The sequence below is a fragment of the Anomaloglossus baeobatrachus genome, chromosome 12 (genome assembly GCF_048569485.1).
Source record: "Anomaloglossus baeobatrachus isolate aAnoBae1 chromosome 12, aAnoBae1.hap1, whole genome shotgun sequence".
Lineage (NCBI taxonomy): Eukaryota > Metazoa > Chordata > Amphibia > Anura > Aromobatidae > Anomaloglossus > Anomaloglossus baeobatrachus.
In genome coordinates, this window is record NC_134364.1 from 50334667 (window position 1) to 50359616 (window position 24950).

General features: G+C 47.4%; 1 protein-coding gene across 12 annotated transcripts in view; it reads right to left on the minus strand.

Annotated features, from left to right (window-relative positions):
* Positions 1-294: 294 nt before the first annotated feature.
* Positions 295-24950, minus strand: part of KTN1 (kinectin 1) — a 256665-nt gene continuing 232009 nt past the window's right edge. For 8 of the 12 annotated variants that reach the window (XM_075329993.1, XM_075329990.1, XM_075329991.1 and 5 more), the window contains 11 exons: positions 24814-24897; positions 23461-23541; positions 22665-22754; positions 22497-22589; positions 16943-17014; positions 16037-16120; positions 14283-14366; positions 4398-4481; positions 4173-4265; positions 3956-4079; positions 295-789 (listed from right to left, as the gene is read on the minus strand). In XM_075329993.1, the coding sequence (XP_075186108.1) occupies positions 785-789; positions 3956-4079; positions 4173-4265; positions 4398-4481; positions 14283-14366; positions 16037-16120; positions 16943-17014; positions 22497-22589; positions 22665-22754; positions 23461-23541; positions 24814-24897 (894 nt within the window). In that variant the 3' untranslated portion in view covers positions 295-784. The remainder of the gene's footprint in view (positions 790-3955; positions 4080-4172; positions 4266-4397; positions 4482-14282; positions 14367-16036; positions 16121-16942; positions 17015-22496; positions 22590-22664; positions 22755-23460; positions 23542-24813; positions 24898-24950) is intronic. The other 4 variants (XM_075329992.1, XM_075329989.1, XM_075329986.1 and 1 more) reach the window with 2 other exon arrangements.

The window sequence follows — 24950 nt, forward strand, 5'->3', positions numbered from 1 at the left end:
TAAAATGTTGTACACCACTGATGTCAGACTTCCCAGATGGATGTTACCTGGATCCATCTTCTTAAATCCAAATATTTACTCCTATAGGGGCCCAGCAATAAGAATGGATATATGTGTCCATACATTGCTTACCAATTTAACCACAGATTACCTGGTACCGGGTGACCAACTTTCGAACCTGCAAATCACACCGTTTTATTATGCCTCAATTTAATAAACCCGACGATTCCCTACAGCAACTTAATTTTGGCCCCTACCTCACCCCTCAAGACCATTAAAAGGAAAAACATTAGCAACAAAAAAAGGAGTGTTTTATTTGAGGTTGAAATCAAGATGCATCTCTACTCCCAAAGTGGATCTTAAGTAAAACAGTGTACAATGTCTGTAATAAAAGGATATATATTTCATACATCATCTTTATCATAGTTGAATCTTTTGAATAAATCTGTATTGAACGGAAAAAAAAAAAAAAAAAAAAATGAATAAAAAGGTACGTACACGTCTTTACTGCAGCTTCAGGAATGTAAAGAGCTAAATAGGTTTTTTTTTATTCCGTTTTATTTTGCTATAAAACTAAAACTGTCTGCGGAGTCTTTTTTTTTTTCTTTTAATTATTATTGTCCCGTTTAAATCAGTAGTTTAACAAGAATTAGAAAAGATGTAGCTCTGTTCAGTGTTTCTGACAAAGTAGAAAGGGTGGAGACATAAATAAGGCTTTAATTTTGGCAATTTTTAATTACAATGCCTTCCACTACTTTCTCAATGGAGAAATCCCTTGTTGGCTTCATCCTAGGAAGAGAAGCAAAACGATTAGTCAGTAACAAATTCTATAAAAATATGACAATTTATATTATCTACTTAAAGGGATTTTCCGGGTTCAGAAAGTTGTGTCATTTGTTTTATTTAATAATAATAATAATAATAAATAATAATAATATTATAATTTATAATAATAATTATAAAAAAAAAAGCTTTATACACCCTCCCCAGGTCCAGGGCTTAGTCATAATTGATGCTCCAGCCAAATCGGTGAGCTCCCAGGCTCTGCACATGTTAACGACAAAAGAAACCAAGCTCACTGATTGGCTGCAGCACTGTAAACGTGACATCAGCACTGCCGACCATAAGAGAGACCAAGAGCAACAACAGAGATTTAGTGCTGGACCTAGGCAGGGTGAGTAAAGCACAACTTTGTATGTTTTGTTTTTTTTGCAACAAACTACTGCTTGACCAGAAAGTCCCTTTAAGCTGAAGCACAGAACACAATAGCTGCAGGGTGTTATGATCCGACTTGAGATGGGAATACCCTTATATTTAAAAGGGAACCTGTCACCGGATGTTTATAATACTCACCTAACGGTCGGTGCGGAGCAGACTGGTCGGATGGGTGTCTCCTTTCTCCGGGTCTGCGCCTCCTCTTTCGGCCATCTTTGTCCTCCTTCTGAAGCTACTGTGGATGATGCAATCTACACTAGCCGAAACTGCGCACTGAGTAGGGCAGATCAAAGTATTGTAGTGCGCCTGCGTGGGACCTCAATGTCAACTAGTGTAGATGAACGCGTGATCCACACTAGCTTTAGAAGGAATGACAAAGATGGCCGAAAGAGGATGCGCGGACCTGGAGAACAGACACCCATCCAACCAGTCTGCCCTGCACAGACAGTTAAAGGTGCTTTACACGCTGCGACATCGCTAGCGATGTCGAGCACGATAGCACCCGCCCCCGTCGTACGTGCAACATTTGGTGATTGCTGCCGTAGCGAACATTATTGCTATGTCAGCGTCACACACACATACCTTGTCAGCGACGTCACTGTGACCGCCGAACAATCCCTCCTTCAAGGGAAAGGTGCATTCAGTGTCATAGCGGCATCACTAAGCGGCCGCCCAATAGAAGCGGAGGGGCGGAGATGAGCGGGACGTAACATGCCGCCCACCTCCTTCCTTCCGCATTGCCGGTGGAGGCAGGTAAGGAGATGTTCGTCGTTTCTTCGGTGTCACACATAGCGATGTGTGCTGCCGCAGGAGCGACGAACAACATCGCTACCTACAAGACAACAATTTTTGGTGTTTGGATGACTTCTCCAAAAGCAACGATTTTTGTCTCTTTTGCGATCGTTTAAGGTCGCTCGTACGTGTTACACGCTGCGATGCCGCTAACGACGCCGGATGTGCGTCACAAACACAGTGATCCCGACGATAAATCGTTAGCGAAATCGCAGCGTGTAAATGGCCCTTTAGAGTATTATAAACATCCGGTGACCGGTTCCCTTTAAGATCTACTTTTAGGTCCCACCAGTCAGCAAATGAATAGGCAGCAGTGCTCCATGTGAGGAAGTCAGGCCTTAAAGATAAATGAACACATTTTTACCTGGTGCAAATTCTGCATGTAGATAATACAGTGCTAGTAAAGTGGAGGAGATTGGGCCTGTATTTTTAAAACCTGCAACATTTCAATTGTTTGTGCGGAATTGCAATCACTTTGCAATCTATGGGTTGAAATGTGCAACAAAAAGTAACACTTGCAGATTTTGTTGTGGAAAACCTGCAGATGCACTGTGGAAACACCCAACTAGTCCTACGCATCCCTCTCTGTTAGGATATCCAGTAATCATATACAGTATATGTCATGCAGAAACCTACATTAACTGTGGTCCAAATTCATTGTATGACTGGAGTAAAAAGGGTTTAAATAGTGACTTTTCGGTTACCTTCTTAATTTTTTCATTACATTAAGGCTACCTGGGTTGTTTGTTTCTTTTTAAGCACAATTCATCATTTGCAACTTTTCAAAAATTCCCAAAATTTCTACCACAATTGTACTTAAGTACCTTGCAGAATTTGGTGCAAAAAAAAGACAAAAAAAAACCCCCTCACTTAAATGTAAATAATCGAGGGCTGTCTTATACAAATGTTGTGCCCCTTCCAAGTAATGGGTTTGTTAAATATACATCAATCTGGTCTACTGGTATTTGTTGTCATCTCTGGGAAACCTAAATATTAGTAGAATGGGGGGTCATGCAGACCCCATTGCGGTACCCCCAAATCACAACAAATAGGTGATTAGGCGAACAAGCATTGTAGTTTATAGAATTAGTTGGCTGTTTTAGCAACTCACCTTACCAAGACTGGAGACTGAAAAATGTTTTTTTTCCCGTCTGAAGTACAAAACGAGGAAGGAAACCCAAAATCTACCAATTTATGCAATCAAAGAATTATGGCATATACTTACAATGCGCCATAAAGGTTTCAGATGGTATTATCCCTTTAGTTTTATTGTGACCCTTGGGATTGATTCAGTCTCCCAGTGTGGACCCTGGACAGACAAGGCTGCACATCCCTGGTCTATAGGTCCAATGTAACCTCAAGAATGTTGGGATCCAATCTGACCATGGTTTTCAAGGTAGACTATTCCGGTCATGCCGTATTAGGTTTTCCCAGAGTAGCTGGACCGGTGGTATAACGATAGTTTTATTTTTTTTATAAGGATATTAGAAAAGCTTTTTTTTCCCCTTCTTTCTTGCCCCCTGGAGTAGCACGATACTGGGGATGTGCCTGGAGTATAAAGAAAAAATCCAGCTCACCAATGGAGACCGCTAAATATTTGATCGGTGCACGGAAGAGAAAACAGGATCCCTTTGCAGCAGGACGTAGTGAAGGAAATTATCCAGCATCCAGATCAGTAGATTAAAGGAAAATTGATTTTTAACCATTCTAAACTTCATAAAAGCATAAAATTCTCCATCATGATGAAGAACGCATCACAAGACGTGTAAGGTGGACGCGTTTCGGACAAAAAACTAGTCCTTAAACGGAGACAACCTCAGATTAAGGACTAGTTTTTTGTCCGAAACGCGTCCACCTTACACGTCTGGGGATGTGCCTGGGATGTGGGTATATTGGGATGTGCCTTGTATATTCGCGTAGCCCGTTCACTTTGGAGTGCCCCAGTTACCTATTATCTGAACGTTTTCTCGTCCCTTTGTGAGCTGCTGGTTTACTGCCTGAAGACACTGCTGTAGTTGTGTCACCGTCTGACTTAAACTCGAGGAGATTTTCTCTTTCTTCTGCTGTTCATCCTGGAGTGAAACATACATATGAGCTTCTCATATCTGTAAGTATATATTCAGCATCCGCAGCCCCGATCTGACGCTCTGTTGACCCCCGCTTACCAATTCTGGAGGGATATCACTATTCTCTATGACATTAGAGTCACTCGTGCCTTTGAGTATTTCTAGCTGAATGAGATCTAAAGATTTCTGAGCCTGAAGAGGAAAAAAAAAATAAAAAGATACTAAGTGCACAAAATCTCTATACACATTGATACGTACAAAAAGTAAAAAACAAAAACAAAACTTGCAAATGCCCAGAAAGCCATCTAACATGCTGCTGCCTACCTCGTGTAAGTCACTCGCCACTTTCTGCCGCTCGCTCTGCTCCCCCTCCAATTTTTGCAACGTTTCATTCAGTTGAGTCTTCAGCTATTGATGGCGGAAGAGAAAAGAAGAACGTTAATATCACATATTGAAAAATGAACGAAAACCATGAGGATACAAGTATAAGAGTACAATTCATGTAACTTAGCCGCACTTTCCCGGGCTAAGTAGGCAGCAGTCTGGTCTGCGTGAGCCGATACACAAGGTCGGCGGTATAGTGAGCGGAACGTTGCAAACATAGATAGGAAGGATGCACAAATAATTGGCAAGGCGTTACTATATAGTTTAAAGGGTACTCCTATCTAATAGATTTATGACATATACACAGCATGCTGCCATAAATATGTAGTCATTAAGGGTCACACATATGGGACCTGTTTCTACGTACAGAACGGTGGCCTGATGTCCTCTGCTGTCAGTACAGAGGTGGTCGGGAGTCACTTCTATGGAAATCCCAACCACTCCTCCGCAGACAGCAGAGCATAACAGCGGCCAATTTTCCAGGTAAATGCAGGTCCCATTGGTAGCCTAATGCAAACAAGAATTGGCCACTACTTGGACAACCCTTCCCTATTCATATGTCCCCCCTCACCCCAATAAAACGCCACCTCCTATACTCCTCTCCAATATCAACGCTGTTCCAGCGGTGTAGGCACTCCCTCTCCTGTGACTTGCGTGATATATAGTATTTTTCGGATGATAGACACTGCTTTCCTCCCAAAAATTCGGGAGAAAAATGAGGGGTGCATCTTATAATTTGAATGCACTTTACCGGAAGGCAGTGGAGAGGGGTAGCAGGAGGCAGGGGCAATGTGAAAATGTCGGCGGTGCAGGCTTCAAATCCTGGCAACTAGAGGCGCACGTGCACAGATGGAGCTCTCTGCTTAAGATCTCATCTGCCCACGCGCCACCTCTGGCCCATTGATCTCCCAGCAGTGGACTTAAGGAAAATGTTGCCGGAGGTGGCGCATGCACAGATGAGATCTTGGTTTGTCATGGAGTCGATTGCTCAATCTGCGCACATGCCAACTCCAGGCGCCATTTCTTTGAAGCCCGCACTGCTGACAGTTTTTGGAAGTTGCCTACCTCACAGCATCTGGAACACCCACTGGCCGCACCACTTGCTGCATTGACCTGCTCCATCACCGACCCTGCCTCTTGTGACCGTGCTCCACCACTGCCTGCCATTCCCCGTCCCCCTGGTAAGACACTACTGGATTGTAAGAGACCTTTTTTTTCCTCTCTCTCGCTCTAAATTTGGGGTGCGTCTTATAATGCGAAAATGAGGTAATCCCTGTGACCAATCAGCGCTAACCTCATTTGTCCCACTTTCTGATTCAACTGACATCTGCAGGAGTTCTCACTTCCTCTGAATAGCTTTGTATGAAACAACGTCACACAATCCCTGGGAGAGGCAGTGCAGACAATGCTGGAACAGCACTGGCACCAGAAGAGAGTATAGGTGGTGTTTTGTTGGGGGAAAACAGGCATGGAGAAGGCGTTGTCTAAGTAAAGGACAACCCCTATAAGTTGGAACTCCAGAAGAATTTCATCACCTAAAATACATCTTGCTGTTTCTATCAATGTCAAATGGAGCAGTAGCATATTTAAGCACCACTCCATTTAAAGGGAACCTGTCACCAGTTTTATGGCCTATAAGCTGTGGCCACCACCACTGGGCTCTTATATACAGCATTCTAACGTGCTGTATATAAAGAGCCCAGGCCGCTGTGTAGAACATAAAAGAAGGGAATTTTGTTTACTTACCGTAAATTCCTTTTCTTCTAGCTCCAATTGGGAGCCCCAGACAATTGGGTGTATAGGCTATGCCTCCGGAGGCCGCACAAAGTATTACACTAAAAGTGTAAAGCCCCTCCCCTTCTGCCTATACACCCCCCGTGCTCCCACGGGCTCCTCAGTTTTGGTGCAAAAGCAAGAAGGAGGAAAAAGAATTATAAACTGGTTTAAAGTAAATTCAATCCGAAGGAATATCGGAGAACTGAAACCATTCAACATGAACAACATGTGTACACAAAAAAACAGGGGCGGGTGCTGGGTCTCCCAATTGGAGCTAGAAGAAAAGGAATTTACGGTAAGTAAACAAAATTCCCTTCTTCTTTGTCGCTCCATTGGGAGACCCAGACAATTGGGACGTCCAAAAGCAGTCCCTGGGTGGGTAAATAATACCTCATAATAGAGCCGTAACGGCTCCGTCCTACAGGTGGGCAACCGCCGCCTGAAGGACTCGTCTACCTAGGCTGGCATCCGCCGAAGCATAGGTATGCACCTGATAGTGTTTCGTGAAAGTGTGCAGGCTCGACCAGGTAGCTGCCTGACACACCTGCTGAGCCGTAGCCTGGTGCCGCAAGGCCCAGGACGCTCCCACGGCCCTGGTAGAATGGGCCTTCAGCCCTGAGGGAACCGGAAGCCCCGAGGAACGATAAGCTTCGAGAATTGGTTCCTTGATCCACCGAGCCAGGGTTGATTTGGAAGCTTGTGTCCCTTTACGCTGGCCAGCGACAAGGACAAAGAGTGCATCCGAGCGGCGCAGGGGCGCCGTACGAGAAATGTAGAATCTGAGTGCTCTCACCAGATCTAACAAGTGCAAATCCTTTTCACATTGGTGAACTGGATGAGGACAAAAAGAGGGTAAGGAGATATCCTGATTGAGATGAAAGGGGGATACCACCTTAGGAAGAAATTCCGGAACCGGACGCAGGACCACCTTGTCCTGGTGAAACACCAGGAAAGGGGCTTTGCATGACAACGCTGCTAGCTCAGACACTCTCCGAAGTGAAGTGACTGCAACTAGGAAAACCACTTTCTGCGAAAGGCGTGCGAGAGAAATATCCCTCATTGGCTCGAACGGTGGTTTCTGAAGAACCATCAGCACCCTGTTCAGATCCCAGGGTTCTAACGGACGTTTGTAAGGAGGGACGATGTGACAAACCCCCTGCAGGAACGTAAGTACCTGTGGAAGTCTGACCAGGCGCTTCTGAAAAAACACAGAGAGCGCAGAGACTTGTCCCTTAAGGGAGCCGAGCGACAAACCCTTTTCCAATCCGGATTGAAGAAAGGACAGAAAAGTGGGCAAGGCAAATGGCCAGGGAGAAAGACCCTGAGCAGAGCACCACGACAGGAATATTTTCCACGTCCTGTGGTAGATCTTGGCGGACGTTGGTTTCCTAGCCTGTCTCATAGTGGCAATGACCTCTTGAGATAATCCTGAAGACGCTAAGATCCAGGACTCAATGGCCACACAGTCAGGTTGAGGGCCGCAGAATTCAGATGGAAAAACGGCCCTTGAGACAGCAAGTCTGGTCGGTCTGGTAGTGCCCACGGTTGGCCGACTGTGAGATGCCACAGATCCGGGTACCACGACCTCCTCGGCCAGTCTGGAGCGACGAGGATGGCGCGGCGGCAGTCGGCCCTGATCTTGCGTAACACTCTGGGCAACAGTGCCAGAGGAGGAAACACATAAGGGAGTTGAAACTGCGACCAATCCTGAACTAAGGCGTCTGCCGCCAGAGCTCTGTGATCGTGAGATCGTGCCATGAATGCCGTGACCTTGTTGTTGTGCCGGGACGCCATTAGGTCGACGTCCGGCATCCCCCAGCGGCAACAGATCTCCTGAAACACGTCCGGGTGAAGGGACCATTCCCCTGCGTCCATGCCCTGGCGACTGAGAAAGTCTGCTTCCCAGTTTTCCACGCCCGGGATGTGAACTGCGGAGATGGTGGAGGCCGTGGCTTCCACCCACATCAAAATCCGCCGGACTTCCTGGAAGGCTTGCCGACTGCGTGTTCCGCCTTGGTGGTTGATGTAAGCCACCGCTGTGGAGTTGTCCGACTGAATTCGGATCTGCTTGCCTTCCAGCCACTGCTGGAACGCTTTTAGGGCAAGATACACTGCCCTGATCTCCAGAACATTGATCTGAAGTGAGGACTCTTGCTGAGTCCACGTACCCTGAGCCCTGTGGTGGAGAAAGACTGCTCCCCACCCTGACAGACTCGCGTCCGTCGTGACCACCGCCCAGGATGGGGGTAGGAAGGATTTCCCCTTCGATAATGAAGTGGGAAGAAGCCACCACCGAAGGGAAGCTTTGGTTGCCTGAGAGAGGGAGACGTTCCTGTCGAGGGACGTCGGCTTCCTGTCCCATTTGCGTAGGATGTCCCATTGAAGAGGACGCAGGTGAAACTGCGCGAAAGGGACTGCCTCCATTGCTGCCACCATCTTCCCCAGGAAGTGCATGAGGCGCCTCAAGGGGTGTGACTGACCCTGAAGGAGAGATTGCACCCCCGTCTGTAGTAAACAAGAAGATTGGAAGGGCACCACCCGTCGGGATCTCCTGGTATATGGAAGATCAGAAGAAAAAAAGAGAGAAAAGATATACCAAAAAATGGGATCACCGAATCCAATGTTGTGATTATGAAAAAATATATTTTATTATACAAACAAAGTGGGAGGAGCAAGGTAACAAGGGCACATACACAATTGATTAAAAACAATTAAAAAGCCAAAATTGGCAAATTGGAATTATCCTGCTTCTTGTGCCTGGGGTTGATTATTCCAGCCTTAAGTTTTTCCAGGGCATGACCATGGGTAGGCCGATGCTCTGGACTGGATGACCATGTCCTGTATAATCTATACTTACCCTAAATAACATAGGTACACATTATTTATCCTTACACCTATTCTGGTGAACACAGGCATATGTTGCCAATCTGATTTCCTTTGACCGGTGCCCGCAGGGTACTGTATGTGTGGTATATAGACTGTGGATGCCTATTTCACTGTGATTTAACTATCTGGGTATTTGACAGGGGTATTGTGTAAGGTCTACTCACTATTTTTGTATCTTTGCATTTTGACCTGAACTTATGTATACCCCTCACTACCCCATATGTTGAAGTCGGTCATTCGTATATCAGTGGTTTTTACCCATGCTAAGTCATCACCTTCTACTATCTGTGTTTATATATATATGCTAGAGATTTTCTCCATTATTATACTCATGTATGTGTGAAACCATTGCTCTATACATCGGTGGCTCTATACCTGTACCGGGCAGTTACCATTCATTGTTTGGAAATTTACTGTATTTGTAAGGGGTACCCTCTATTATATTTATATATTTATATATTGGAGGCTGGCGTGGTGGGGAATCATGCCAATTTTGGCTTTTTAATTGTTTTTAATCAATTGTGTATGTGCCCTTGTTACCTTGCTCCTCCCACTTTGTTTGTATAATAAAATATATTTTTTCATAATCACAACATTGGATTCGGTGATCCCATTTTTTGGTATATCTTTTCTCTCTTTTTACCCCCGTCTGTAGTGAACGCTGCTTGTTCAGCGGAAGCTTCACTATCGCTGAGAGGGTATGAAACTCCATGCCAAGATATGTCAGCAATTGGGCCGGTGTCAGATTTGACTTTGGAAAATTGATGATCCACCCGACACTCTGGAGAGTCTCCAGAGTAGCGGTGAGGCTGTGCTGGCATGCCTCTTGAGAGGGAGCCTTGACCAGCAGATCGTCTAAGTAAGGGATCACCGAGTGACCCTGAGAGTGGAGGACCGCCACTACTGCAGCCATGACCTTGGTGAAAACCCGTGGGGCTGTCGCCAGGCCGAACGGCAGTGCCACGAACTGAAGGTGTTCGTCTCCTATGGCGAAGCGCAGGAAGCGCTGATGCTCTGGAGCAATCGGTACGTGGAGATAAGCATCTTTGATATCGATCGATGCAAGGAAATCTCCTTGGGACATTGAGGCGATGACGGAGCGGAGGGATTCCATCCGGAACCGCCTGGTCTTTACGTGTTTGTTGAGCAGTTTTAGGTCCAGGACAGGATGGAAAGACCCGTCCTTCTTTGGAACCACAAACAGGTTGGAGTAAAAACCGTGACCCTGTTGCTGAAGAGGAACGGGGACCACCACTCCTTCTGCCTTCAGAATGCCCAGCGCCTGCCGAAGAGCATCGGCTCGCTCGGGAGGCGGAGATGTTCTGAAAAATCGAGTCGGAGGACGAGAGCTGAACTCTATCCTGTAACTGTGAGACAGGATGTCTCTCACCCAACGGTCTTTTACCTGTGGCAGCCAAATGTCGGAAAAGCGGGAGAGCCTGCCACCGACCGAGGATGCGGTGTGAGGAGGCCGTAAGTCATGAGGAAGCCGCCTTGGTAGCGGCACCTCCAGCGGTCTTTTTAGGGCGTGACTTAGACCGCCATGGATCGGAGTTCCTCTGATCCTTCTGAGGCCTTTTGTACGAGGAGAATTGGGACCTGCCCGCACCCCGAAAGGACCGAAACCTCGACTGTCCCCTCCTCTGTTGGGGTAATTTTGGTTTGGCCTGGGGTAAGGATGTTTCCTTTCCCTTGGATTGTTTGATGATCTCATCCAGTCTCTCACCAAACAAACGGTCGCCAGAAAATGGCAAACCGGTTAAGGACTTTTTGGAAGCCGAATCTGCCTTCCATTCCCGTAGCCACAAGGCCCTGCATATTGCCACCGAATTGTCGGCTGCAACCGCCGTACGGCTCGCAGAGTCCAGGACCGCATTAATAGCGTAGGATGCAAATGCCGACGTTTGAGAAGTTATGGACGCCACTTGCGGCGCAGACGTACGTGTGAGTGCGTCAATTTGCGCTTGACCCGCTGAGATAGCTTGGAGTGCCCATACGGCTGCGAATGCTGGAGCAAAAGACGCGCCGATAGCCTCATAGATGGATTTCAACCAGAGCTCCATCTGTCTGTCAGTGGCATCCTTGAGCGAAGCCCCATCTTCAACTGCAACTAAGGATCTAGCCGCCAGTCTGGAGATTGGAGGATCCACCTTGGGACACTGAGTCCAGCCCTTGACCACGTCAGGGGGGAAGGGATAACGTGTATCCTTAAGGCGCTTGGAAAAACGCTTATCTGGACAAACTCGGTGTTTCTGGACTGCCTCTCTGAAATCGGAGTGATCCAGAAACATACTCGTACGCTTGGGGAACCTGAAACGGAATTTCTCCTGCTGAGAGGCTGACTCCTCCGCTGGAGGAGCCGAGGGAGAAATATCCAGCATTTGATGTATGGACGCGATAAGATCATTCACTATGGCGTCACTATCAGGGGTATCAAGGTTCAGAGCGGCCTCAGGATCAGAATCCTGATCAGCTACCTCCGCTTCATCATACAGAGAGTCATCCCTCTGAGACCCTGAACAATGTGATGAGGTCGAGGGGATTTCCCAGCGAGCTCGCTTAGGCGGTCTGGGACTGCGGTCCGTGTTAGAGACCTCACCCTGGGATCTATGAGACACCCCGGGGGAACATTGTTGTTCCAACTGAGGGGAACCAGGGGGCAGTGATTCCACAGTGCCCATGGTCTGAGATACCGGTCTGGACTGCAAAGCTTCTAGAATCTTAGCCATAGTCTCAGAAAGTCTGTCAGTAAAAACTGCAAACTCCGTCCCTGTCACCTGGACAGTGTTAGCTGGTTGTTCCCCCTGGGCCCCCCTTAGCAGAGGCTCCGGCTGAGTAAGTGCCACAGGGGCCGAGCAGTGCACACAATGAGGGTCAGTGGAACCTGCCGGTAGCGAGGTTGTACATGCGGCGCAGGCAGCATAGTAAGCCTGTGTTTTGGCACCCCTGCTTCTTGTGGGCGCCATGTTGTTGTCTCCTTTGAGCAACACAACAGGGTATATAGCCAGAATCAACTGTGCACCATACAGTGTAAAGTATAGCCTGTAAACATATAAACTATAAATACACTTCTGCACAAGTGGGGCCAGCACCTCAGGTGCTGCTTACCGCCCGCTTAAAGCGGTTGTGTGGCCATCAGAATCCCTGCCTGGGTCCTCCAGAGTTTGCCTCCCCTCTGCAGCGTCCGAGGAGCTGACAGGAATGGCTGCCGGCGTCCTGAGGAGAGGAGGGAGCCGTGGGCGTGACCCAGAAAGTGCGGGAACTGGTGCCCCACTGTGCACAGTGAGGGGGGTGGAATATGCAAAGCATGCTCCAGCCCTCAGTGCTGCCGTGCTGTACAGCGTCCCGCCCTTCCCCTGACTGGCAGGGCTGGGGGCGGGAAGAAAAAGAGACTAGGCCCAAAAGCCGGGGACTCGAGTTATAAGCGCGGCCGCCGTATAAGCGCGGCCGGCGCAGAGTCCCCGGCGCACTAACAGTCCCAGCCGCGCCTCAGTAATAACAATGGCAGCGGCGGTCAGCGCGGTAGTCCCCATACACAAACACACTCAGCGACGCTGCAGTGTATAATGGCACAAACGCGGTCAGCGCCGCGGTCCCCGGTGCACTAGCACACCCAGCAATGCTGGAGTGTTGCTGTGCGCGGTCCCCACAGGGACACAGAGTACCTCAAAGTAGCAGGGCCATGTCCCTGAACGATACTCGGCTCCTATCCAGCAGGGTCCTCAGGAGCTGTGGATGGAGCACGGTCTCAGTGCCTGGAGACCGTTAGGATCCCACTTCACCCAGAGCCCTAAGGGGGATGGGGAAGGAAAACAGCATGTGGGCTCCAGCCTCCGTACCCGCAATGGATACCTCAACCTTAACAACACCGCCGACAAGAGTGGGGTGAGAAGGGAGCATGCTGGGGGCCCTATATGGGCCCATTTTTCTTCCATCCGACATAGTCAGCAGCTGCTGCTGACTAATCTGTGGAGCTATGCGTGCATGTCTGCCTCCTTCGCACAAAGCAAAAAACTGAGGAGCCCGTGGGAGCACGGGGGGTGTATAGGCAGAAGGGGAGGGGCTTTACACTTTTAGAGTAATACTTTGTGCGGCCTCCGGAGGCATAGCCTATACACCCAATTGTCTGGGTCTCCCAATGGAGCGACAAAGAAATCACTTTATAATACTCACCTAAACCGGTCGCTGCGGTGCGGATTGGCCCAGTGGGTGGCGCTGTTCTCCGGGACCGGCGCCTCCTCTGAGGTCCTGCGCAGGTGCGCTTTGATCTGCCCTGCTCAGGGCAGATCAAAGTATTGTAGTGTGCCTGTGCAGGACCTCAGTGCCGGCGAGTGTGTATGACGTGGACACGTCATGCACACAGGCTTCAGAAGACGGAGGCGCAAGATGGCCGAGAGAGGAGGTGCCGGTCCCGGAGAACAGCGTCGCCCACCGGGCCAACCAGCACCGCAGCGACCGGTTTAGGTGAGTATTATAAAGTGTTTTTTATGTTCTCACAACGGCCTGCGCTCTTATATACAGCATATTAGAATGCTGTATATACTGTAAGAGCCCACTGGTGGTGGCCGCAGCTTATAGGCCAAAAAACTGGTGACCGGTTCCCTTTAAACCTCTAGCCGTGGAATTGCAGATGGGAGGAACTGGAGTACGGGGAGTGGGCAACTGTTCTAGTGGTGGTCCCAGCAGTTGGGTCACTGGTAGAAGAGAACATCCTTTAAATTTCAGGGCCAAAATCTTCTGTATTTTGGATCTCTTTAACAAGGACCCTGTGCTAAAATGCCCCTGCCGGATACTTTACCGAGAGCACTGGGTAGGGACCATAAAAGCCAGAATGCGGACACCAGAAAATGTAAAGTTCTAATAATGCAGAAAACTTCCGTAGCTCAATTTTTTTTTGCTAAAAATGACCGAATTAAACCAGAACACTGCAGGTTAATGCCCTCTGCCTGCTCAGCCGTCTTGCAGATTGAGGCAAGCATAATGCAAGCGATGTGTTACCCACTTCAGATTTTTATGGAGTCTGTGGTTGTTTAATAATGCATAAAGGTAAAACAAGCAGAGGCTGAAAGCTTGGCAGAGGGAGAGCTCCGCAGTACACCCGACAGGAGAGGATAGACAGGTAGGAGCGGGGAGCTCGGATACACAGGAGAGGCTGCGTCTTACCAAGGTCAGCTCTTCATTCTGCCTTACTGCCTCTGAATATGAATCGTCAAGCTTTCTCTGCAACTCCGTCAACAGATCTTTCAGCTGAAACGAAGTTCAGAATTTGTAAAGTGGCTGTGCAACCAATGGGGTCACGCGGTCTGGGGAGGTGCGGATTTAAAGGGGTTGTCTAGGATTACACAAACATGGCCGCTTTCTTCAGGCTGTATCTGCAGACTACGGTCAGGTATTTGCTGCAAAACAGGCGGAATACAGGCTGAACTAAAAACAAGGCGGGACCTATAATATTGTCAGAATGATTGCATAGAGGGGCTAAAATAAAGTGGAAACAGGAATTGCTTTATAATATACAAAACTAGGATTATTCTTTGGCTCGTTACCTTCTGGAAAATCTCATGAAGTGTAAGGAGACCAACATATAAATCTTAAAAAAAAAAAAATATAAAACTACAAGAATTCCAATCTAATGATAACAGGTCCTTTAGGAAAAAAGAGACTTAATGGGAACCTGTCACCAGATTTTGGCTTTCTAAACTAAAACTAGCGCCTGTGCTACATTCTATATGCACGTTACCCCCTGACCCCCCTGTAGACCCCAAAAATACCTTTATAAAATCTCCCGCCCTGCATATAAATTGTCCAGTCCAGCCAATGGGCATCCTAATCTGCGCCTCCTGTCCCCTCTTTTACCCTCTTCCTGTGCCGATTGACATGGATGAGGTCTCGGACGCAGTCCACGTAGGCGGGCAAAATCTCCACATTCCCGGCTCGCACAGGCGCACTTCGCTATAGGTGCGCCTGCACGAACCGGCGAGTTGCAAGTTCTCTGCGCAGGAGCGAGATTTTTCCCAGTAAAGTGGATTAAGCAGGTGACGTCATCCCCATCACCGGGTAAAATCTCGCGCCTGTGCAGATAACTCTCCGGTTCGCGCAGGCGCACCTATGTTTTTGGTTCTACCCGAAACAGGGCAGAGCCAAGTGCGTGAGCCTGGAATACGGAGATTTTTCCCATCTATGTAGATTGTGTCCGAGGCGTCAATTAGCACAGGAGGAGGGTGAAAGGAAGGACAGGAGGCGCAGATTAGAACGCCTATCGGACCAAATAATTTACATACAGAGTGGGGATTTTAAAAAGGTATTTTTGGGGTCTAAAGGGGGGTTCAGAGGGTAACGTGCTCCTTAAGGTGCAAGTTTTAGTTTAGAAGGCCAAACTTTCATGACAGATTTCCTTTAAGTTGGGCTCTCCACTGCCTCCCTATTGAGAACTATCTAAAAGACTTCCCGCTTGTGAGCTGGGAGGTGGAAAAAAACCAAATGGTTTTATTATCTTACTTCATGCTGAATGTAGAAGAGATAAAAAGAGATTCTTGTGTATTATGGAGCAGGAGGAGTAAAATAGAAACAGAAATTTAGGTAAATTGTGTCATAGTCTTCTACTTGTTGTGCTTTGGCTGCCTAGAAGCCACTATGTCCATCTCCTTTAGCTGGGTTGCGCATTTTATTATATGGCTGGTAAAGTGCAGATCGCTGGCGGGAAAGGTGAATAATGGACCGATTTGCGTTTTGCTTAATCAATGCATTGGATAATTAATTTCATATTTGTGACTCTCTTAGGTGAACTAATTCTGTTCAGAAATTCACCAAATTCCCATATTACACGGACCAGCAAAATCCTGGCCAGATCCGAGCACAATAGAATAGATTCCATATGGGATCCGCTCCGAGACGTTTAGATACTATTCTTCAATAATTACCTCTCTTACTTCAGACACATAAGTGGCTCTTTCGCTTTCTGCCTTTTCCAGCTCCGTTTCCAAATGTTCCTTCTCTTTTAACAGCTAAAAACAAGGTAAAAAAACAAAACAAAAAGATAAAATGATTATTTAGGGCACAACACAAAAAGTTCCTAAAACATATTTTTACATTCTGTAGACTTTCAATATGTATAGATCTTAATTACCGTATTTTTCGGATTATAAGACAGACTTTTCTTCCACAGATTTGGGAGGAAAATCAGGGTTGAGTCTTAAAATCTGAATGTAGCTTACCGGGGGTTGGTGGAGAGGGGTCACAGGAAGCAGAGGCAATGCTGTGCTCTGTGTGGCCCTGTTCTGTGTGGTGGGCGGTAAGGCTCTGTGCGGCAGGCAGCGAGGCACGGGTCATTCTGAAGAGGTAAGGGCTTTCAAATAATGGCGCCCACAGTCGGCACATGCGCAGATGGCGCTCTCGGCTCAAGCTCTTATCTGCGCACGACGCAGCGCCGGCTGCCCCCGCAACGACGCAGCACCGGCTGCCCCCGCAACAAAGCAGCGTCGGCTGCCCCAGCACAAAGCTGCCGCCGTAGCCCGCAGTGAGTACTTGGGCCCCCCCTGCACCACACGCAGCATCGCCATACTCTTGTACCGCGCTCCTGCCTCCTGTGGCCCCCGTTCCACCACCGCTGCAGCCCCACCTCCCCGGTAAGACACCACCGGATTATAAAACGGACTCCATATTTTTTTTTTTTACTTTCTATCTCTAAATTTGGGGTGCGTCTTATAATCCGGTGCACCTTATAAAACGAAAAATACGGTAAGGAGAGTATGGACATATCCACCAAAATCAATAGAAGTGAACATGAGGATTTTATATGCTTTTTCAGCAGATGCCTGGAAACGTACATTTTCTGACTCCTGACTCCGGTTTTTCAGTTTATGCAGCTCCTGCTCCAATGAATGAACGCCTGACTTTGCCTAAATGCAAGACATAAATAAGTATAAATCCTACACAGGAAGCTAAAAAGAGGATATAAATATTCTATGAAGAGTAAGTAGTGATCAATACCGTACAGCCAGTACCAGGGAACCTAATCCACTCTAGTTAAAAAGCATATTCCCATCAAATACAGTGATGGCATATTATAAAGATGGCATATTATCAACGATGGTGGTCCCGAAGACCACTGCAGCTTTGAAAGGGGACGCGCTTAAGTTTACCTGCACAACAGGTGACAAAAAGCACAAAACCAGCGATGCAAGCCCATCAGAGAAGTGATCACTTTATACGATGAGAAGACCCCTTAAACATAACTGCCTAAAGCCCCCATACACGAGATGAAAGTCAGTGGGACAGGCCAACGATGTGACGTGTATTGAGGATCTTGTAACTTCAGATCTTTTTGCCCAGGAGTCAGGAGCGAGCAGACAGACAGACAGACAGACAGACAGACAGACAGACAGACAGACAGACAGACAGACAGACAGACAGACAGACAGACAGACAGACAGACAGACAGACAGACAGACAGACAGAGACATTCGCCCTGTGGCAATGATTTTTAATTGATGGGATCGAAGTCAAATAAATGGAAGGACGTTTGTACGAATAGATTTGCAAGATCCGATCCATCGGCCACGTCAATAATCTGTTGACCCAGAATTGGAGTTCTGGAAACCGCCTTCTATCTGATGGCATCTCCAACATCTCTTGATTAGCCGGCCTTGCACGACGTACATGCAATGTTGTGCCAGGTCGTCTTATGAAAAACCGGGATACAGTCATGTAAAAGGCGGTTCTCATGGTTCCATCCAGTGGTCACAGATTATCAACGTGGCCAATGGACTAGGTCCTGTAAGTGCACCATTACAAAAACAAAAAAACTGCATCTCCAAATATAACATAGCAATTGCTATAACTACACAAAACACAAACAATAAGCTACAGCTGCCTCTGTAATCGCCAACATATATGCAAACACAGAATACCATATATACTCGTTTTTCAACCCATTTTTTTATGCTGAAAACATCCCTTTCTGCTTATACTTACCTACAAAAAATTATTCTCACATGTCCTCCGTTCCCGCAATGTCCTCTTACCTGCTTCTTGCGGACGACAGGCACACAGATTCCTCGATGATCGCGGCCAGTACACGGGGCCGCCGCTGTTGTCAGCGCTTTACGTTACTTGAATGATTTGCGGCGCCACAAAGCATCCAACTTAAGTAAAGCGCTATCTACAACAGCGGCGGCCCCATCTACAGACCGCAATCACCGAGGCGTCTATGTGCCCGCAGTCCGCAAGAAGCAGGTAAAAGGACACTATGGTGAGAATGTATATATGTGTGTGTGTGTGTGTGTGTGTGTGTGTGTGTGTGTGTGTGTGTGTGCGTGCGAACAACAGTATAATCAGGGACAAATAGGACACTGCTAAACGATGGGCACATTAGTACAGGGCACAATGATTGGGCACCTTCCCACAAGAGACACTATGGGCACCTTCCCACAAGAGACACTATGGGCACATTACTACAGGAGACACTATGGGCACATTACTACAGGAGACACTATGGGCACATTACTACAGGACACTATGGGTACATTACTACAGGGCACACTATGGGCACATTACTACAGGGGACACTATGGGCACCTTCCTAAAGGTGACACTATGGGCACCTTCCTACAGGAGACACTATGGGCACATTACTACAAGAGACATTATGGGCACATTACTACAGGAGACACTATGGGCACATTACTACAGGGCACACTATGGGCACATTACTACAGGACACTATGGGTACATTACTACAGGGCACACTATGGGCACATTACTACAGGGCACACTATGGGCACCTTCCTAAAGGTGACACTATGGGCACCTTCCTACAGGAGACACTATGGGCACATTACTACAAGAGACATTATGGGCACATTACTACAGGAGACACTATGGGCACATTACTACAGGGCACACTATGGGCACATTACTACAGGGCACACTATGGGCACATTACTACAGGGCACACTATGGGCACATTACTACAGGGGACACTATGGGCACATTACTACAGGGGACACTATGGGCACATTACTACAGGGGACACTATGGGCACATTACTACAGGGGACACTATGGGCACATTACTACAGGGGACACTATGGGCACATTACTACAGGAGACACTATGGGCACATTACTACAGGAGACACTATGGGCACATTACTACAGGAGACACTATGGGCACATTCATCATAGTTCATAGTTTTTAAGGTTGAAGGGAGACTCTAAGTCCATCTAGTTCAACCCGTAGCCTAACATGTTGATCCAGAGGAATGCATTACTACAGGAGACACTATGGGCATACTATGGGCACATTACTACAGGGCACACTATGGGCACATTACTACAGGAGACACTATGGGCACATTACTACAGGGGACACTATGGGCACCTTCCCACAAGAGACACTATGGGCACATTACTACAGGGGACACTATGGGCACATTACTACAGGGGACACTATGGGCACCTTCCTAAAGGGGACACTATGGGCACATTACTACAGGGGACACTATGGGCACATTACTACAGGAGACACTATGGGCACATTACTACAGGGCACACTATGGGCACATTACTACAGGGCACACTATGGGCACATTACTACAGGGCACACTATGGGCACATTACTACAGGGGACACTATGGGCACATTACTACAGGGGACACTATGGGCACATTACTACAGGGGACACTATGGGCACATTACTACAGGGGACACTATGGGCACATTACTACAGGGGACACTATGGGCACATTACTACAGGGGACACTATGGGCACATTACTACAGGGGACACTATGGGCACATTACTACAGGGGACACTATATGGGCACCTTCCCACAAGAAACACTATGGGCACATTACTACAGGAGACACTATGGGCACATTCCTACAGGAGACACTATGGGCACATTCCTACAGGAGACACTATGGGCACATTCCTACAAAAGACACTATAGGCACATTCCTACAGGAGACACTATGGGCACATTCCTACAGGAGACACTATGGGCACATTCCTACAAAAGACACTATAGGCACATTACTACCGGGGACAATATGGGCACATTCCTACAGGACACACTATAGGCACATTACTACAGGAGACACTATGGACACATTACTACCAGTAGCTGCTGAATTTCCCACCCTAAGCTTATACTAGAGTCAATAAGTCTTCCCAGTTTATTGAGGTAAAATTAGGTGCCGCGGCTTATACTCGAGTATATACGGTATAGGAAATTTAAACTTCATTAATGCTATATGTAATATAAATAGAAAAATTAAAGGTTCTTAGAGCAAAACTTGGCCAAATATTGCACTAAGAACCTTCATTTTTCTATGTATATTTTATATCGCATTAATGAAGTTAAAATTAATATATTCTATGTTTGCATAGGTCATGGAGCTTAAAGTGCATCATTGCCAGAGTGTTCTGAAGAGCCAGTTTTCATACTTTTACCAGGGAGCACTTTCCTAAAAATGCTCTCCTAGCGTAATCAGTATTTATCTTAGACCAGGCTTTCCTGCTGCACGTTCTCCAAGGATCTATTCACATCTCATTATTGGTACTACATGGGATTATCCGCAATGTATATATTACTGTATGACCATACAATCGCTTAGATGACCACAATGGGGAAAAAAACCCCCAAAAGACTGTATACATCCTTGTGGTCATACGGATGGTAATAAAGGGCATTGTGGCACACAAATACTTTAGGCGTTCATCAGGTGGCTGGTGGCTTTTGCACCAGGGGATTTCCTAGCAAAAAAAAGCGTAGAATAAAGAAATGTGAACAGGCCGTAATATAAAGCAGACGTCCCTCTTGGTATAAGGTATGGCAGCCTCACATTCATTTTTTTTTTAATATTGCCTCATTAGAAAATGGATTATGTGATTCTGACATTTCAGAAACACCTGTGTGCGCTAAAAGGAAATATGGATTTAATTGCAAATCTGCAAAATGGACACCTAACACAAACCAGGCGTTACATCAGATCAACAAATTAGAAGTCCGTACTATGAAGGCTCACATGGTTCTCATTTACAACCGGCTGACATACAGAGAATGGTATTGCATGGTATACGGTTAAATGTCCTCAAGTCTATGAAATTCACATAAAGGTTCTTCTAGGCTTGTGCAGAAAAAGTGACTTCTGATCCACTCATCACAATCGGCATGATCATCGGCTATGTACTGTATTTTTTAGTTTATAAGACACACCCCAAATTTAGAGGATAAAAAAAAGGGGGTCCATCTTACAATCCAGTGGAGTCTTACTGGGAGTGGGCGGCAGCGGTGGTGGAGCAGGGTCACAGGAGGCAGGAGTGGAACAAGGGCAATGCTGCAGGGGCTGTGCTGGAGCTGTGGGCCGAGGGCGCTCTGCTGGGGCTGGGGGCCGAGGGCGCTGTGCTGGGGCTGTGGGCACCATCCTGAAAATGTTAGCAGTGCGGACTTCAAAATAATGGCGCCCAAAGTCGGAGTATGCACAGATGGAGCTCTTGGATCAAGATCTCATCTGAGCACATGCTGCCTCTGGCCCATTGCTCTCCCAGCAGCGGACTTAAGGAAAATGGCACATGTGCAGATGAGATCTTGAGCAGAGAGCTCCATCTGCACAAACGCCGACTCCGGTGACCAATATTTTGAAGTCCACACCGTCAATATTTTCAAGATGGTGCCCGCAGCTACAGCGCTCACGTCTTTGCTCCTACGACCCCTCTCCACAATCCCCAGGGGTAAGCAACATTTGGATTATAAGACACACCCCTCATTTTCCTCCCAAATTTTTGTGAAGAAAAGTGTCTTTTAATATGAAAAATAAAAGGTAAATATGTTGCATTTGCTAGAAAGGAAACCCAGCGTGGTGACTGCCTCTGTCAAGGTAGAGATTTTTGGTGAAGACTGCTAATGGAGTCTTCGTTTGAGATATCCAGAGACAGTGCCGTATTAGCTATATATATCAGAGCCGATATTAATGTATCAGGCAATGAATACACAGACATGCTCTCTCTTTCAGCCTGCGTCATCAACTGACTCATGTATTCGGATAGATCCAATTATACAGTAAGCATGAATAACCTTGAAGCTAACCAGGGAATACCTTTACTCCTTAATTTCTCACAGCACATTGCCTGCCTCCCGTACATTCCTTCTGTGTGAACATTACTGATAACACTTTTGCAGCTTCACATTCTGGCTTCATCATCTTTGATTAACTCCTTCATGACTATACAACTTTGAATTATAATATAGGTCTGTGCAATTGCTACATAGACAGATAATTAAGCAACTATATCTACATTTTGATTATTTATATACACAGATATTCTTATTACATTTGAACAAACAAGCTATAGCTCAGTGCTACCTCCACTGCACAAACCTCTTGCAGCTCGTTCTGAGACTCCTCCAGCTTCACCTTCCACCGTCCTTCCTCTTCTTCCACACTGCGCTGCAATCTTTGTAAAATACCTTCCTGTAAGCGCACAATAGAAATCAGATCACAGAGACACAGCAATTACTACAATAACTGTAAAATATATATATCTACCGTCTCTGCTAGCACAGATTTGTACTTTTCACACTCTAACTGCAACAACGTATGGATTTCCTCCCCTTCCTTCATCTTCTGTTCCAGTGCCTTAAAAAAAGATAATAAAATAAATGATTTCTGGATCATCAGAACAGATATGCAACGATGAGACCTGCAATTTGTCTTTACTGCACAAAAACTATATCCAAAGTCAGATTACTAATGCTTCTAAAAAGGGACTCTGCCTGTGCTTGGTTTGAACAGTCATTTTGTGCTCTCGGCGCACCCTAAGGGTGGCCCAGCCGTCCACAGCACCCTGGGGGTGGCCCAGACGTCCACAGCACCCTGGGGGTGGCCCAGACGTCCACAGCACCCTGGGGGTGGCCCAGACGTCCACAGCACCCTGGGGGTGGCCCAGACGTCCACAGCACCCTGGGGGTGGCCCAGACGTCCACAGCACCCTGGGGGTGGCCCAGACGTCCACAGCACCCTGGGGGTGGCCCAGACGTCCACAGCACCCTGGGGGTGGCCCAGACGTCCACAGCACCCTGGGGGTGGCCCACATATGAGAATAGGTAAAATGTATGATCAGTGCAGGAACTGGAAAGCAGACCGATTACTAGAGTGCACCACTATAGTGAGGAGTAACAGGAACCAGCATAATCCTTTTCCATCAGCCACATAGAAATTGAATGCTAAGGGGACGACAGTTCTGGCACCACTGTTTTTGTGATCTTCAGGATTCCTATAGAAGTGTCCAGTCAATTTTAATTTCCATGCACTCAGGAATTTTGGCAGACAGTCCCATACTCACTTTAACCATCTCCGAGTCTCCGCTTTCCCTCAAACACACTTTTGCTTCCTTCTCAAACTCCTGGATCCATTCACAGTGCCGCTGTGGAGGAAAAAAGAAAAAAATTTTAGTACAAACTTCGTCTATATCCTTGAATCAAGGTTTACTAACTAGCCCTCGACAATAATGGAGCCTTAGGGTGTGTCCCCGCGATCAGTGTTTGCAGCGGTTTGGATACAGTGTGTTTTTGCTGTATCCAAAACGCCGCGTTGTACATTACAAGCACAATGGATGAATTTCTAGAAATCCCGTACCCACTTTGCTTGTTTTTTTCCGCAGCAAACATTAACATGCGCAGCGGCTTTCCAGACCGCAGCATGTCAATTGTTTGCTGTGGATTGGCATGCGTCCTCCATAGGGAGAACACAAGCGAGAGACCACAGCGCGCCAAACCCTGATCGTGGATACGAGCAGCTGCGGTGGAGACTCGCGGTCCCGCAGGTCAGGACCCGCTGCGTCCAGGACACAGTGGGTCCTGATCATGTGCACGAACCCTAAGGCGGGCTTTACACACTACGACATCGCAGGTGCGATGTCAAATTGAAAGTGACGCACTTCCGGCATCGCATGTGACATCGTAGTGTGTAAAGCCTAGATGATACGATTAACGAGCGCAAAAGCGTCGTAATCGTATCATCGGTGCAGCGTCGGCGTAATCCATAATTACGCTGATGCGACTGTCCGATGTTGTTCCTCGCTCCTGCGGCAGCACACATCGCTGTGTATGAAGCCGCAGGAGCGAGATACATCTACCGGCGTCACTGCGGCTTCCGTCGGATATGCGGAAGGAAGGAAGGAGGTGGGCGGGATGTTTACATCCTGCTCATCTCCGCCCCTATTGTCCGCCTGCCGTGTGACGTCGCTATGACGCCGCACGACCCGCCCCCTTAGGAAGGAGGCTGGTCGCCGGCCACAGCGACGGTCGCAGGGCAGGTGAGTGCGCGTGAAGCTGGCATAGCGATAATTTTCGCTACGCCAGCTATCACACAATATCGTACCTGCGACGGGGGCGGGGACTATCGCGTGCGACATCGCAGCATCGGCTTGCGATGTCGCAACGTGCAAAGCCCGCCTTAGAGTGGTGGAAAATGTAGCTCATAAACCCATGAGAGCAGCAAAGCTAAAAGAAAATCAGGGGCAGCAGTGGAACTCGGTCTCTGCGACTAAGGACGTACATGGCCCCGTTACACAAAAGAACAGACTAGTATCATAAATGGCCCAAGAATTTGATTTACGGGCAATTGTATCCCAGTGATCTTGTTTTCCAAGATATTCCAAAGATTATTATCTATGTTTAGGTCATCTAATTCTTACCAAACTAGCAGAAACGGACACATTGGGGAAGATCTTCTGCAGGATTTCCCGGACCTCGTTCTCCCCCGTGTTCTGCGTTCTCTCCTGGAACAAAGCAAGAGGTCGCCATCAGTGTCCAAGAGTCACAAGCCAACGTT